The following is a 16289-nucleotide window of genomic DNA, read 5'->3' as shown; positions in this document are numbered from 1 at the left end:
TAGGAGAATGGAAATCTACATACTTGGCAGAGTAATTCTGTGCCTTGGGACATAAAGTCTGAGAGGTGCATCTAAATAGGAGCTGAGAGCTCAGTATGTTTTTTCTTTCCACAGCAAACGCTGACAGGACATTTCTGGAGAATGAGGTGAGCTAGACTCCTTGGAAGTTCTCCATCTCACCTCCCTCAACCATATTCTTTCTCTAGCTTGTTTAGATCCTTACTCCTGTGTATCTCTCAGGACTCCTCAGTGATCTACTCTGATGTGAAGAAGACATAACATTTGGAGGAATCGGAGGTGAAGACTAAGAACAATGAATGAACAATGGAAGACCAGTAATAAGAATTGCCATTAAATTCATGAAAATGTGCAACTCTCATAAGATTTCATGGCCAGAAAGTGCTTTAGGGACTCTAGGCAAATCACATTGTATCATAATTTCTGTTCTCATCATGTTCTTTCTTCAATATTTTCTTTTATTTATTGAATATTTATTGAACCACTTCAACATCCCAGGTGCAGTGCAAGGAAATTATTTCTGACACCATAACTTAAACTATTAATGTGCAAAGACCTGAGAAAATAAGAATGAACAAGAGACAAGATTTCACTTTCACCTATTTTGAGGTGATGGGATCAGAACCCATTTCTGGGAAGTTCTTTCCCTCCCACATGGTTATTCAATCATCTTTTGCATCCCCAGGTACCTCAAAGTTTCAAAACTGAATTCCCCTCTTGCTTTATGTGAGAACTTTAGGGTTGGGTTTGAGGGAAGGAACAGCAGCCTGAGTTAGCTTGCCATATTGTTCAGGCATTAAGAATGTCTGCATTTACACAAATTTAAACAAATTAACAAGGGATATTGGGTCTTCTTGGAAATGCTAAGTATTTTCACATTGATTGGAGGCATAGTATTGTGATTAGGAGCAAGACCTCTGGAGCTAACCGCCTGGGGTGGTGTCCCAACTCCACCCCACTAGTCCTGAGCAAACTGTGTAACCTCTCTTTGCCTCAATCTCCTCACCTTTAAATGGAGATAAACCATTTAAACTCACAGGATTACTATGAGGACTAAATAAGTATTTTAAATTGCCTGGGATCATGTCTGGCACATAGATAGCATTACCTAAGTGTACATTATATAAAATATACATAATTATCACTCCACCTCAATCTCTGTACTAAGAAAGTTTCAAAAAAAAAAAAAACAAGTAATGAGAGTCTCTAATCAAATGATGGTCAAAGACAGCTACCAGAATTTTCACCACAGCACTTCTTTTATATACCATTTTTTATGATTCTCTGTCTTGCCATATCAATGGGAAGGCAATAGACAACTGTGGGTTTGAATTTATTATAATTCTACCCAGAAATAACTTAGTGTCCTTTTAAACTATGTAGAATAATCTATAAGTCCATCAGGAACATAGTCAACAATTATTACTGATTATTATTTACATTCTAATTTTGAAGTAATAATTATTCAATTATTATTATTGCTTTAAAGCAATTTGATTGTGATGTAACTTGGTGTAGTTTTCTTCCTTTTTGTGTTTGGGAGCTGTCAGATTCTTAGATTTTTTATTTTATAGTTTCAACCAAATTTGGAAGTTTTCAGTCATTTTTCTTCAAATATTTCTTTTGTCGTCCCAACTTTTCCCGAGGAGACTTTAATTACATGTACATTGAGCTACTTAAAGTTATCCCATAGCTCACTGATGCAATGTTCATGTTTTCTCAATGTTATCTTTGTGTTTCATTTGAATAACTTCTATTGCCATATTTTCAAGTTCATTAATCTTTTTGTTTTCAGGATCTAATTTGTCATTAGTCCCATCAAGTATAATTTTCACCTCAGACACTTAACTTTGAGTTTTTAAAAATATTTTTTGTGGTTTTATTTAACGTGTTCAGTCCTTCCTCTAGCTTCTTGAACATACTGAATACAGTTAGAACAACTATTTTAATATTCTTGTCTACTAATTGTATCAACTTTGTCATTCTGGGTCAGTTTTTATTTTTTCCCCTCTATTATGACTCATATTTTCCTACTTGTTTGCATGCATAGTAATTTCCTTTTAAACCATTTAAGCACCATTTTATTTTACTAATTTTAAAAAATAGCATGCATTGCATTTCATGTCTCTGTGTGTTTTAAACCAAGAATTTCTGTCTATTGACAGAGGGGTTTACTGTACTAACAGGGATAAATTACTGATAATGATATATTTATTTTTATTCCTGTCATCCTATTTTGTTATTTTTATTTACCATGTTTTTGTTTTTATTACTGAATTTTATCTCTTTGATTTGATATTTCATTTCTTTTGCCTAGTAATTGAAATCTTTTTATCTTCTTTTTATTTTACTCAAGGGTAATTCTAATTATTAAAAATATATACATTCCTATCAAGAGTCAATCTGCATTGTCAACAATTATTTAAACTTTGCTGTATGTTATATTGACTTCTATGGTCTGCACTGTTTCTTGTGGTCTGTGTTTTCTTATTTTCTTGAATTAATTTTCTGGAGTTGATGAAGCATATCTATGAGGTTTGCCCTTTTGTGTTTATAGTAAGAATATTGGAATAACATGCTTTCTGCATCTTTTGTCTCCAGAAATGTTATTCTCTCCTATCAGACTCATAATAATTTGTCTAGGAATAAGATTCTAATTTTATAATTTGTTTGCCACCCAAATTTATAAACTCTGCTTCATTGCCTTCTTGTATTTTGCTTACAGATGAGATGGTTGATGCCAGTCTAATTAAATTCCCTCTAATCAAGTAATTCTTGTTAAATTGCTCTCACTTTCACTCCCTCCCTTTGGCTCACACTGCCTGAAGGCTTATAGGACCCCTTCTTTCCTTCCTCCTCTTCCTTCCTCCCCCCTCTTCCTTCCTTCCTTCCTTAATTTTTTGGTCTTAGAGTTATGACCTTTTATTAGAGTATGACTGCTAAGATGGAGTAGGCTTTTTTATTCTGAAGACACAAATCTTTCTTCAGTCCAGGAGAATTCTCTTCTATCATATTTTTATTACTTTTTCCTTATAATCTCTTTCTACTCTTTTTTTTTCTGAGTTCTTTGTACAAAATAGATAATGAATTTCCTCAATTGATAGTCTTTAAAGTTTTCTTTCAAAATTTACATCCCATTATCCTCTGCCTTTATATTCCAGGAAGATCATTTTATTTAATCCTCTGAGTATTGATTTAATTCTCATTTTGGTTTAATTTGCTATTCAGACAATGAACCAATGTCTACACATGTCTGTGAGAAACAGACTTTCCATCTAGAATGCTTTATTTAGTCAAACTTGTCATTCCAGTGTGGGTAGGTAGATGGCAGAGGGTGAATTCTTTCACCCTATAGAGAAATATTCTCTGTGAGACACAGAACACTTGGCTCTAAAGGCTGGGAATGCACAGGGCACTCACTGCATAGTTTACGTGGTGAGATCCCAAGAGAGTTATGCACAGGCTGTCTGTGAGGGTCTTCTAAGGAGAAGTGCCATGATGCAGGAGGAAAGCAGGCAGGTGGATGATAGCTTCATGACTAAAAGCACAAACTCGGGAGCTATACTGCATAACGTCTAAAGACTAAAACCTGTGTGATCTTGGTCAACTTACTTAACCTCTCTGTGTCTCTTTTTCTTAATCTATAAAATAAGAGTAATAATATATCTAACTCATAGGTACTAATGTAGAGATTAAATGAGATAATATGTGCACAAATCTTAGAAAAATGCTTAGCACAAAATAAACACATGAAAGTTTTAATGGCTTTTATCCTTTCCTCTGATCTTTTACTATCTTTCAGCATTTACTGTTGTGCTACCTGAAAGATATGTCACTTTTCTGGTCACTTCCCACTGCTTCCACTGCTGTCCCCATGCCCAAACCCATAGCCTTTTGCCTAGATTACTGCAGTAGCCTCCTAATGGCCTCCCTGCTTCTTTTCTTATTCCCCTTTGCTCTATTCTCAAAATAGCAGCCAGAGAAATTTGGTTACAAGTCAGATCATGTGGATATTCTGCTCAAAACCCTCCAGGGGCTTCTCATTTCATGCAAAGTATGAACTAAAGACCTCCTCATGACCTACACAGCGCTGTGTGTTTCAGATCCTGTTGATGCTCTGATGTCTTCTCCCTTTTGCTAACTCTACTTCGCCTACTCTTATCACCTTGCTCTTCCTTGTTTCCACCTCAGGGTGTTTGAATTTGTTGCTTCCTCTCCCTGGTCCAGTTACCCACTTCCTTCAGCTCTTATCTCAGATTTTATCTTCTCAGGGACATCTTCACTGACCACCCTTTAAACATTGCAACACTTCCTGATTTGACTTCCTGTCTCCTTTCCCTGCTTTGTTTTACCCCCTAGTACTTCTCACCATCAGCATACTGTGCATTATCTATTTACTTTATGTGCCTCCAGACCTAGAAAGTAAGCACCATGAAGAAAGAGATGTTGGTCTCTTTGGTTTACTATGCATCATAAAACAATGCTTAGCTTATAGTGAGCATTCAAATAAATAATTTTTGAATAAATAGGTAAAGATTTAAGATTTTAAACCATGGACATCTAGTGCCCTCCAAACTCATATGTGCCAAGATAAGAAGAATGAGTGAAAGACAGGGAAGTGGACATGGCTCAACTAACTGATAGAGCGTCTGCCTACCGTATAGGGGGTCCAGGGTTTGATACTCAGGGCCTCCTGGCCCGTGTGGTAAGCTGGGCCACACGCAGTGCTGCCGCATGCAAGGAGTGCCCTGCCACACAGGGATGCCCCCTGTGTAGGGGTGTTCCACGTGCAAGGAAGGCACCCCGCAAGGAGAGCCGCCCCATGTGAAAAACACAGTCCACCCAGGAGTGGTGTTGCGCACACAGAAAGCTGATGCAGCAAGATGATGCAACAAAAAGAGACACAGATATCTGGTGCTGCCTGACAAGAATGTAGGCAGACACAGAAGAACACGCAGTGAATGGACACAGAGAGCAGACAACAGGGGGGAGGGGGAAGGGGAAAGAAATAAATAAAATAAATCTCTTAAAAAAAAAAAAACTAGCTCCCCAGTATCCTTCCTAGTTTTCACTCCGAGTGTCCTGGCAGACTTTGAGGAAATGAGAATCATTTGAATACAGAGGTTAATGTCTGCCCCAATCATTCATCTTTGAGCTGGATAACCCATTGCTCTGAGAGTACTCACAGTTTTTCTAAGGTTTACCTGGTCATAGACAGTTTTAAGGAAATAATGTCAGTATTCTTTCCTCAAAATGATCTCCCCAAAAATGTGCCCATATCATGCTAGTTTTTCTTTTGCACTTCTCCTTTACAGTCAGCCTTCTTCCATTTTACAAAATTAAGGCATACCCTTCACCTATCCTGAACTTACTATGGCATGTTTCTCTGGCTTGTAAGAATCTCTAGTGCAGCAAAAAACAATAATAACAAAATTGGAAATATTGGTATAAGCAAGCCTCCTATAGTCTAGCCCTTGCAGTAGGGCTTTGTGTTTCTCTCTGCCCTTTTATGCAGAGTGAGACAATAACCTGGTGACCTTTCCCCTGAGAAATTCCAGTAGTTGTATGAAGGACCTACCAGTTTATGTTGCATTACTATCAAAATACAGAATTGAAACAACTTTATAGAAAAGAGAAACATCCAATTTGTCAGTGTTCTATATGAGGAAACAGAGATCAAATATTGGAGGAGTCTTTTACTTGTTTTCTAATCACACAAAAAACATTCTTCAGAGTAGCTTCTGGTCCTTGACTCCTGTTACTTTTTTAAAGCCCCTGGAGGCCAGCTGCTAAGAGAGTCTCCTCTCAAAGATTGAATGAGGAGGCTCTCATGTTGCCGTGGCTATTGTTGCTGGCTTTTGGTGAATTGGAGAACTTAGAATGAGATCTGGGGCAGCAAGAGGTTGGAGACTCTGGCATGTACAAACCCTTGAAGATTTCTTGGATCCCAAGTCTCTGACTAGAGACTAGCAGGAAGACTGGGTTTCTGCTTCCATTTCGGTCTCCAGAGACAGCTGGGAATTGAGGAAATGAGCACACCTAAATTTCTAAGAAAACCTAGATGGTGATGAATTTCAATTTATATCAGGAAAACATACTTTGTTCTTCATCTTGAATTTCTGCTATGATCTGTTTTGAAATGATGTCATTGGGAATTTTTTCAATACTAAACCCCAGTGATGCACCCATACTGAATCAAATAAAAATTATTTAGGTAACAGATTAAAACTCATATGAGGTAATGAGAACCTTTGACAATATATCACTATGTAATTTTGGACAAGGGAAGATGAGAATTTCTGCTAAGAAACATGATTCCTTTCTCTGTACTTAGTATGCAATCTGTGCACAACTTTAGAATGAACTCTTAAACCAAAACTCTGTCTGAAGTTGGGAAAGAAGACATGCACATCATACAAAACATGAGGAAAAACCCTCTTCTTCTTAAGGTTATCCCCTGGCTCAAACTACATGAGCACCTTGGAAAAGTGAAAGTAGTAATGAAAGGAATAAACCCTGGAGATGCAAAACTTCTTGAAAAAGGAAACAGCTCTAAACCGCAAGCAAACTATGTGTTAGAATTTCCTGTATGGGTATAGAATTTCCTGGATGGGTTGTTGGCAGAGGCATGGCTTTAGGGAGATGTGGAATATAGGTTGAAAGAACTATGAAAAGAAGGAAAGAGGAAGAAAGGTGAACTAGCTTGGAGAAAGCCTTTAGAATTACAGATTGAAAAGGAATGTGAATACTGCTCTGTTCATTTCTCATTCTTCTCTCTCTTGCAGCTACAGTCAATAAAAAATTTGTTAAGTTTCCCTGCTATAGGAGGCCTATAGATGCTGTCTCAGACACATATGAGGTTGAGGATGGCTAGATATACAACTGCTTAGTGGTTTCCTCAGGCCTAGACTGAATGAGTGTCACATGACATCTACTCTGTTATACATGATAACAGATGCTATTTGCCCTTTTAGAGCTCTCAATTCTTTACCCTGTACTGCAGAGGCTTAAAACTGATAGTCTGTGTCCTGTACATAGCTCACAGAGCTGTTAGGTTTTGCTTGCATTTAAAAAAAAAAAAAAAGTCATGTCATCAGGCTCTTCCTCCCGAACTGTACACTGGAGATGTTGCATAAAGAAGAAATAAGTTAGTGCTGAACTAAATCTAATGTAAAACCTGTATTAAATTCATGGGGAGACAGAGATATAGGGAAGTAAAACCTACTTAGAGAGGAAGGAGCAGTTTGGAAGAGAAGGAGAGCTTTCTGGATGACATCTTTCTTTCTTCCATATTGTTTTAAACTGATCAGCACCCACCTCATCACCTATGCAGAGAAGAAAAACTATCAAGACAATATCTATATCAGCTAGTGGCAGTAGAATAATTATCAGGGCAGCTCTGGATCCCAGGCAACAAAGGAAGTAGGTAATAGGTACAGGTGTACTGTTTGGCACCTGACACTTTCTATTTTCCCACTGCCAGTCCAAGGATTAGATGATTATCATGAAAGAAGAAGAGAAATCACTTGGAAAAGAATAGTAGAGGTATAGAGAAATCCTCTGGTGGGGGTGAGAAAATAGGGAATGAACATCCAGTAAGAGCATTAGATATTCTCTGCCTGAAACATACTGCTCACCACTCTCTAAACATACAAAACTGTGCAAAAGTTCAAGAATAACCAACTACATATAAGTATGAGAGTTATAATAGTAAAAAAACAGGTCAAAGGTAGATTGGTGAGCAGAAAGAACAAATATAAGAAAAAGATAGTGAGCTGGAAGTTCAGTAGAAATTCTCCAAAAAACATCAAGAAAGGGTAAAGAGATTAAAAACATAAAGGAAAAATTAAGAGACATGGAAGATGGAAGAAGAAGTATTAATATTTTTAAAATGTGTATTTTAAATATAAAATAAGAGAAGAAAATTTATTCTACTCTATAGGTTGTGGGAAATAATAACCAAGAGTTCTACAGAATCTGAGAAAGATGAAAGATTTCAAATTAAAAGTGTCAAAATTTGTTATGATGGGTACATAGGGGAAACTCACACATAGAAAAAGTAAAGTAAAATTTAAGAATATAAGAGAAAGAGAAAAATTTGAATTATTCAAGCATATAAAGTCATTGTCTATAAGGCACTGGAATCAGATTGACCACAGACATTTTACCAATAACACTAAATGCAAATCAAGGTACAGGAAAAATAATATTTTCAAAGTGTTCAAGGAAAAATGTCAAACTTAAAATTTTGTATTTATCTAAATGTTTATTTGACCTTGAGAGTAAATTAAGATACTCTCTGATATAACAGACTTCAAGTTTTAATACACACACAGAGTCTTCTAAAACATAATTAGAGGAAATTCTCTACTGAGAAGAAAAATATATGCAAGAATATGCCACAAGATATGAAAAGTGAGTTTAAGTAAATAAAATAGTAAAATATTTTTGTTTAAATAAGCAAGGAAAAATATAGAGAAGGAAAAAGAAAACATAAGTAAAATTTTATTACTGAAAGTATGAAAATATGATTGAGATGTCAGGAGGGAGTTGTTGCAAAGGAACGTAAATAGATACTGTTACCTATCTTATAAAGCTAGGGAGTACTCCCAGAAAATAAAAACAGAAAGGGGGAGTGCCTGTAGCTCAAGTGTTTGAGTGCCTGCTTTCCATGTATGAGGTCCTGGGTTCAATTGCTGGTACTCCTAAAAACAAAACAAACAAGCAAACAAAAAACAAATCTAATTGGGGAGTGGATGTATTCCAGTGGTTGAGTGTCTGCTTTCTATGTATGAGGTCCTGGTTTCAATGTCCAACACTTCTTTAAAATTATATAATAATAATAATAAATAGAAACAGAATGTATTTCAGAGCAGCATAAGAAACTTCAACCTGTAAAATGATAAGGAGGAAAAAGCAACAACAAAAAAATAGAGCAAACAGAAAAGACAATATAAAACATTAGAAATTAGGTCCTTAGAACAGTAATTACAAGAATTGTGAATGAGTTAAACTTAACCTAAAAGACATGGGCACCCAGATTGGATTTTTACAAAACACTCTAACAATGCATTCAGGAATATATTTATAATTGAATAACTAAAAAAAATAAGAACTTGTTCACAATGAAACTATTTTTGTTTCCGATTTTACCATTAAAAAGCATTTTATGGTGATAAAATTCTTCTTTTAGGAGAAAATTCAAGTAGTTCACATGGGTTTTTTTCTCACTCAAAAGATAAGTTACATATTTAATTCTCAATTTATTAACTAGGATGTTCCAGGACCAAATATGAATCAAAATTCAAAATTTGAGTTAGTATCAAATCATCTACCTTCTCTCAGCATGGGTCTATTTCATCCTGAAAGCCTAAAGTGAGAAGAGAGGGTGAAATGTGTTTAGTTTCAATTCTTTTTCTCCATTTTGTCTCTCCAGGAGCTAATAGTGGCATTGACAACTTTGGAGCTGGCAAGTGGGAAAGGAAAATTATAAAGGAAAAGATTTCTAGGCATACAGGCCTTTAGATGTTCTAGTTCTCTTTCGGGGTCTCATTGGTTGTTCAGTAATGCCTGCTAGGTACTTCCCTTTTCAGTTTCCATGACCCATACAAATGCATCTTTAATCTAGGTGGTAACTTGTGATACTTTCTACAGTTTTGGCATTCACCTCCAGCTTCTTATTGCTAGGGTCTCTCCCCACCTCTAGATCCTTATTGGGCAGGAGTAAGATAATCACATGTTGACCCCCTCTCTGCTTCTGCTCCTAGGAGACCCTCTTCTGAAAAACTCTGAGAAAGCTCTTTTCTAGGGCAATCATCAAAGTACTTAGTCTGCCCTCTCTTTCCCTCTAGATTTCACAGATAGGAAAGAACACATTTCAAAGCTCTCGAGACCAAGGCAAAGGAGGTATGACCCCAAACTTTTCTGTTCTCCCAAAGTGGAGAGTTGGGGGACATACCCAGCTCAACAGCCCTGCCCATGAAATATATTCACCAGTCTTCTCCTCTCTCTCTCCTAACTCATAATTTTATATTTCCCAGGTTTTAAGATAGGGTTTAAGAATCTTGGGATGTGTTCTCAGAATTTTCTTTAGAAGTCACATATAATTGTTTGGCATCTCATTTTATAATTTCAAGCAATTGAATCATGATAAATTTTATTCTACCAATCTATAACATCTTTAAAGCAAATTTTAAATTTTAAAATATAGGAAAAGTGGCAGATATTTCAAGTAAATATTGTTATAAAATCAAGAACATATAACTCTCATGTTCATATATTCACACAAAGATATAGTTTCAAAATATTTAAAGCAACAAATGGCAGAACTTTAGGAGAAGGAAAGAAAAATCAACAATTGTAGTTGAAGATTTTAACACAATGCTTTTGAAATTCAGTAGATAAAACAGATAAAAATTAAGCGTGGGCCAAAGATTTCAACCATGCGTTAAAATATAAATAGATATAGGTGGAACTTAAAATTCACTTTGTAGGGAGTGGGGTGGAAGTAGTTACAGAAAATATAAAAGACTCAACCACGTATTTGAGAAAAAGGCCAACATCATGTTTTCAAAACATAATGCAATAAAATTTAAAATTGATTTAAAAGGATCGTGAAACAGTCTCATTATCTGGAAAAGAAAAAACTTAATGTCTCTTCGAAAGGGTAAATTATTAAGAAAAGTATAAAATATTTACAACAAGATGATAATGAAAAGCATAACGTGAAAAGTGTAGAACACAACTAGAGCAATTAGAGGAAGTTTTATTGAATTAATTAATAATTATTTTGAATTAATCATTAAAGAAAGATTAAAGTCAAGTGAGCTAACAATAAACTTAAAAAGTTAGAAAAGAAGCAACAGAATCCCACACAAAGGGAAGGAAATAGAAAAAAAAGACAAAAATTATAGAATAATGAAAAATAACAGAGAAAGAACCAGCAAAACCATTTACTGTTTCTACAAAAGTACTGAGATAAACAAACATCTATCAAGACTGGTTAAGAAAAAAAGGAAAGAGAAAATGAAGATAAACAAAATGCAGAATGTTAAAAGGGAAGTAGCTACATCATATGGAGATTTAACAAAATTAATAATACAATGAATACTGACATGTTAATACATTTGTAAGTTTTACTACTTGGACATGGCAGTACTAGGAGACATCCCAGAAGATGCCCCAAATTTTAGACCCACTCTTGTCCATCTCCATAGTTTATTAACAACTTTATACCCGTTTGACAATATCATCCCAGTCAACACAGTCAACCTTTTTTTTTTTGCCTGATGGTTCATTGGCATAAAGAACCCCAACTTGACGGGCCACAGTTTCAATTTCCAGATCAATGAAACTGTTATTGTGGTGTCTTCCAGTGGAATAATTCTCTCTTAGGTACTACACCCTCTAATTAAGCAGAACCAAAGGTATAGGAATGGGAAAGAAAAATGTTTAAAGTGAATCATAAATCATATTAATGAGAGGTGTCCCTCCCACTTCCACTTTTTAGTATTCAGACTTATGGGTTCTGACTATAGAAGACAGAATCATATATTGATTCTAAGTATAAACTTGAGCAGTAACTAGTCTTCCTTGGTGATGTCTCCTAGCTGTCCCTCCAAGTTTTCAATACGTTATAAGTCCCTTTCTGGGTAATGGAGTAAGTAATAGAACCAGAAAATCTGGTAGGAATCATCCCATGCTGTACTTCTTTCATTTAAAATGAGTTGCTTGTGATATGATATCAGAAGTGATATTATGTGTATTGTCACTTAGTCAATCTATTGATGCTTCTGCAGGCAGAAGCAGAGCAAACAGAATACAAGTCATATGCAGAACAAATATCCATTTCAGTGAGGACAAATTTCTCCTCCTTGATGGAAGGGGTGCTTTGTAATTGATCTGCTACCAGTTAACTAGCAGGAACTCTTCCCCCTCCCTGTAGTATATTGTCCTATTGAGAACTTCTTAGAAGGAGAGAAAGGACCCTAACATATAAACAAGGGCACATTATGGTATTGTATGTGCATTAGTTTGCTATTGATGCTGCAATAAATAAATGTAGGTGCTTAAACAATACAAATTTGTTATTTTATAGTTGTGGAGGTTAGATGTCTCACTTGGCTAAAATCAAGGTGTCAACAAGGTTACAATATTTTCTGGAGGCTCTAGAGGAGAGTCCATTCTTTGCCTTTTCCAGCTTCTGAAAATTGTCCATATTGCTTAGCTTGTGGTCTCCTTCTACCTTCAAAACCAACTATCACATTATTCCAAACTCTTCTTCCATCATCACATCTTCTTTGTTGATTCTGCCTCTCTCTGCCTCCCTTCCTCCTGCCTCCCTTTTATAAGGATCTTTTTAAAAATTACATTAAGCCCACCTGAGTAATCCAGAATAATTTCCCTATCTCAAGAACCTTAACTTAATTACAGCTTCAAAGTCCCTTTTGCCATCTAAAGTATATTCAGAACTCCCAGGAATGAGCCTCCCTGGCACCAAGGGATTACTACCAAGCACCAGCTGATGATGTAACTACAAAAAGATCATGAACAAAGAGGCCAACTAAGATTAGCAGAATATCTCAGCCTACATGTAATATCAGGTGTTAAAAAAACTGCCTTTTGGGAAACGGACTTTGGCCCAGTGGTTAGGGCGTCCGTCTACCATATGGGAGGTCCGTGGTTCAAACCCCGGGCCTCCTTGACCCGTGTGGAACTGGCCATGCGCAGTGCTGATGCGCGCAAGGAGTGCCTTGCCACGCAAGGGTGTCCCCCGCGTGGGGGAGCCCCACGTGCAAGGAGTGCGCCCGTGAGGAAAGCCCAGCATGAAAAGAAAGTGCAGCCTGCCCAGGAATGGCGCCGCCCACACTTCCCGTGCCGCTGACGACAACAGAAGTGGACAAAGAAATAAGACGCAGCAAATAGACACCAAGAACAGACAACCAGGGGAGGGGGGGAAATTAAATAAATAAATAAATCTTTAAAAAAAAAACAAAAAACAAACTGCCTTTTGACTTTGGATAAAAAGGGGGAAATAGAAAGAACAAGTGAGTTTATATGGCTAAGAGTCTCCAAAAAAGAGTTGGAAGATCATCAGGGGGTGATGCTTATGCATGCCTCAGCAGGGTACCAGAGACAGCTAAGGTAGATGGAAACCCAGGTGCTGATTCTCCTGAGGGCTGCAGTGACCCACAGGTTCTATGGTCAAGGCAGATGGCTCTGGAGTTCAGTGCCATGTCAGTTGGCCCTACTTTGGAGTTTGTATTCCTGAGTGTGATAGGGTTGGACTCAGATGTGACCTTTCTACACATACCTCTTCTGTCACTTTTACTGGACCCATGATTGGTGCTGGGGTTGGTGTATACTCAGGAGACCTAAATCTCTGGATTGTCCATGTGACAGCCATGCCCTGAGCCTCAGCAGACTTGCAACTCCTACGCTCTGGTTTGTTGGACTTACCCTGGACAGCTGACAGGGAGGTGAAGAGGGTCAACCACCACTCCAGGAAGCCAAGAGTGCCTATAGCTGCAAGCAGGAGAATTGCATCCAGCATCCATGTGGAATCTAAGCTCCCTCTTGATATAGAGGGGGACTGGACATAGCCATCCCAGGTCCACAGGATGGAGGACTAGAGTATGGATTAGAGTGACTTACTAGTGTTCTGCTGGGGAACTATTGTGATTAGTAAGGGAAGAAATTGTAGTAGTGATGTGGAGAGGGTGTTTACGGTGGCTGTGATGATCAGGAAAGGGAAGAAGAGATATGGTGTGGGGGCATTTTAAGGATGTGGAGTTGTCCTACGTGGTGCTGCAGGGATGGATGCTGGACACTGTGTGCCCTGTCGTGGCCCACTGGGTGGACTGGGAGAGAGGGTGGACTACAATGTGGACCACTGTCCATGTGCTGCAGCAGTTCTCCAGAATGTATTCACCAGGTGCAGTGGATGTACCACAATGATGGAAGAGTTTGTTGATGTGGGAGGGTGGCATGGGTGGGGTGGAGGGTATATGGGGACCTCATATTTTTTTAATGTAACATTTAAAAGAAAATAAAGAAAAATAAATAAATAAAGTATATTCACGGTTACCAGGATTTAGTTCATGGACATCTTCGGAGAGACCATTATTCTGCCTATCACATAAAGGTGGCTCAGTTACACATTGCACACACACATACACACAAACAGTGAAATATTTATTTTGTTGGGATTTATGTTGAATTTATAGATTAATTTGGGAGGAATTGACATATTTATGATATTGAGTGGTCCTAAACATAAACATGTTACAGCTCTTCAATTATTTAGCTCTTCTCTTATGTCCTTCCATAGAGTTTTGTAATTTTCTCCATAAATATCTTATATATTTTTTTAAAGTTTATTTCTAAGGTACCTTTATTTTTATTGCTCTGGTAAAGAGCATATTTTAAAATTATAGTTTGTTTATTAATAGTATGCAATTTATATTTATAACTGGAATGTTATTAGTTTTCTTTTACATTGAGTTTATGCCCAGCAAATTTGCTGAGCTGTATTATGAGTTCTAATAATTTGCATTTGGTTTTCTATGTAGCTAACCTAGGAATAATGTGTTTTTGTTTCTTTCTAATTCTACATATCTCCTTTTCTTAGAGTCTAGATTATTTCCTCCAATATTATAGAAATAAAAGGTACTGTGATAGAAGGTATGCTTGTCCCATTCATGAAGTTAAAGAGAATTCTTCTAAAATTTTACCATTAAAAAAATCAGCTTTAAACACGATTAAGCCCAGAGAGCAGCAATGACACATCAAATTCTTGCAAAGTTAAGACTCTTTCTCCTTTTCTCTTTCCTCCTTCCCCAACCCTCCAACCTTGAATAGGCCAGCAACCACTTTTATTAGTTAGGTGGGGAGAAGAAGCATCCAGAGAAGCAATAGCAAAGACGGCCTGTGAAAATTAGCCAACTGCAAAGTGAGATGGAGCACAGTCCTACAAAAGACTAACCTCTTTTCTGACACCAATGGCAAATTGGGAGTTCCAAAAGCACCCTCAATTTTGATAATTCACTAGAAAGACTCACAGAACTTACTGAAAGATGTTATATTCATGGATATGGTTTATTACTTGGAAAGGATACAGAGTAAAGATCAGCAGAGGGAAGAAATGCATAGGGCAGAGTCCTGGAGGGTTCTAGACATGGGCTTCCAGTTGTCCTCTTCCCATGGAGTCAAGGGAGCATTACTCTCTCAGTATCTATTTGTGACAATACCCATGGTGTATTGCCAACCAGGAAGCTCACCCCAGCCTGGCGTTCAATTTTGTGGTTTTATTTTTTCCTCCATTATATAGGCATTATATAGGCAGGATTCATTCCCACTTGGCTGACTAATACTGAGTGACCCAAAACTTCATCCTAAGTCACATTCCACTCCCTGATGTGACCAACCCCTATCTTAAATCACATTGTTAGACTATTCAATGTGATATAAGGCCGCTAGGCAAATAATGACACTCCCATAGGCTTGACATTCTAAGGGCAAAGACCAGACCACTCTTTGAGTAAGGTTAAATTATTTACTAAAAACAAATATATCCTTTATTCCACTACAGGCTTGCAGCCTGAGATAGGCCCAAACTGTGCAGAAGAGAAGATTTAACTTAAAATGAAGTTTAGGACTGATTATTACATTATATTGAGCATTTTTAATGTTTTTAAAAAGGGCTTTTTAAAAATTAAAATAACTGGAAGATTTTCTATTATTTGAAAGTAATTACAAATGCCATGGGATTTTTCTTAGATTTCACTTAAAAGACAAGGAAAAACATTCACTATTAAGAAAGTCTGAACAATCAGTGACAGATAAGGAAACAAAAGTGTGTTCTGATATACTGTGTGTTAGTCAGCCAAAGGGGTCCTGATGCAAAATACCAGAAATCTGCTGGCTTTTATAAAGGGCAATTATTTGGGGTAGAAGCTTACAGTCGCAGGCTTTAAAGAGTCCAACTCAAGGTTACTTAAGGTTTCACCCAAAGTCTGTTGCCATGTGTTGTAGCGAGATGGTAGGTAATGTCTACAAGTGTTCAGCCTTCCTCTTTCCTCTTAAGGCTCTGTGATCCCAGCTTCTTCTGATCTCAGCTATAGACTGGCATAAGGCTTGTCTCTCTCCCCAGAGCTCATTTCTTTCTGGGCTCAGCTGCTCTGGTCTTTTCACGAGGTCAGCTGTAGACTATCAGGCTCATCTTTCTTCCCGCGGCTTCAGGATCCTGTCTAATGAGCTGTCTATTTTCCTCT

The 16289-nt window shown here is 37.2% G+C and overlaps 1 protein-coding gene across 1 annotated transcript in view; it reads left to right on the top strand.

Moving 5' to 3' along the window:
- LOC101431133 (Fc receptor-like protein 3) overlaps positions 1-16289 on the top strand; it is a 118107-nt gene that overhangs the window by 24296 nt on the left and 77522 nt on the right. Inside the window, 2 exon segments of the mRNA XM_058309298.2 lie at positions 115-146; positions 241-276. Of these exon segments, the coding sequence (XP_058165281.1) occupies positions 115-146; positions 241-276 (68 nt within the window).

Source organism: Dasypus novemcinctus, chromosome 13, assembly GCF_030445035.2.
Source record: "Dasypus novemcinctus isolate mDasNov1 chromosome 13, mDasNov1.1.hap2, whole genome shotgun sequence".
NCBI classification, from domain to species: domain Eukaryota; kingdom Metazoa; phylum Chordata; class Mammalia; order Cingulata; family Dasypodidae; genus Dasypus; species Dasypus novemcinctus.
The sequence above is the reverse complement of the archived record's forward strand: the minus strand, read 5'-3'. Positions and strand labels throughout refer to the sequence as shown.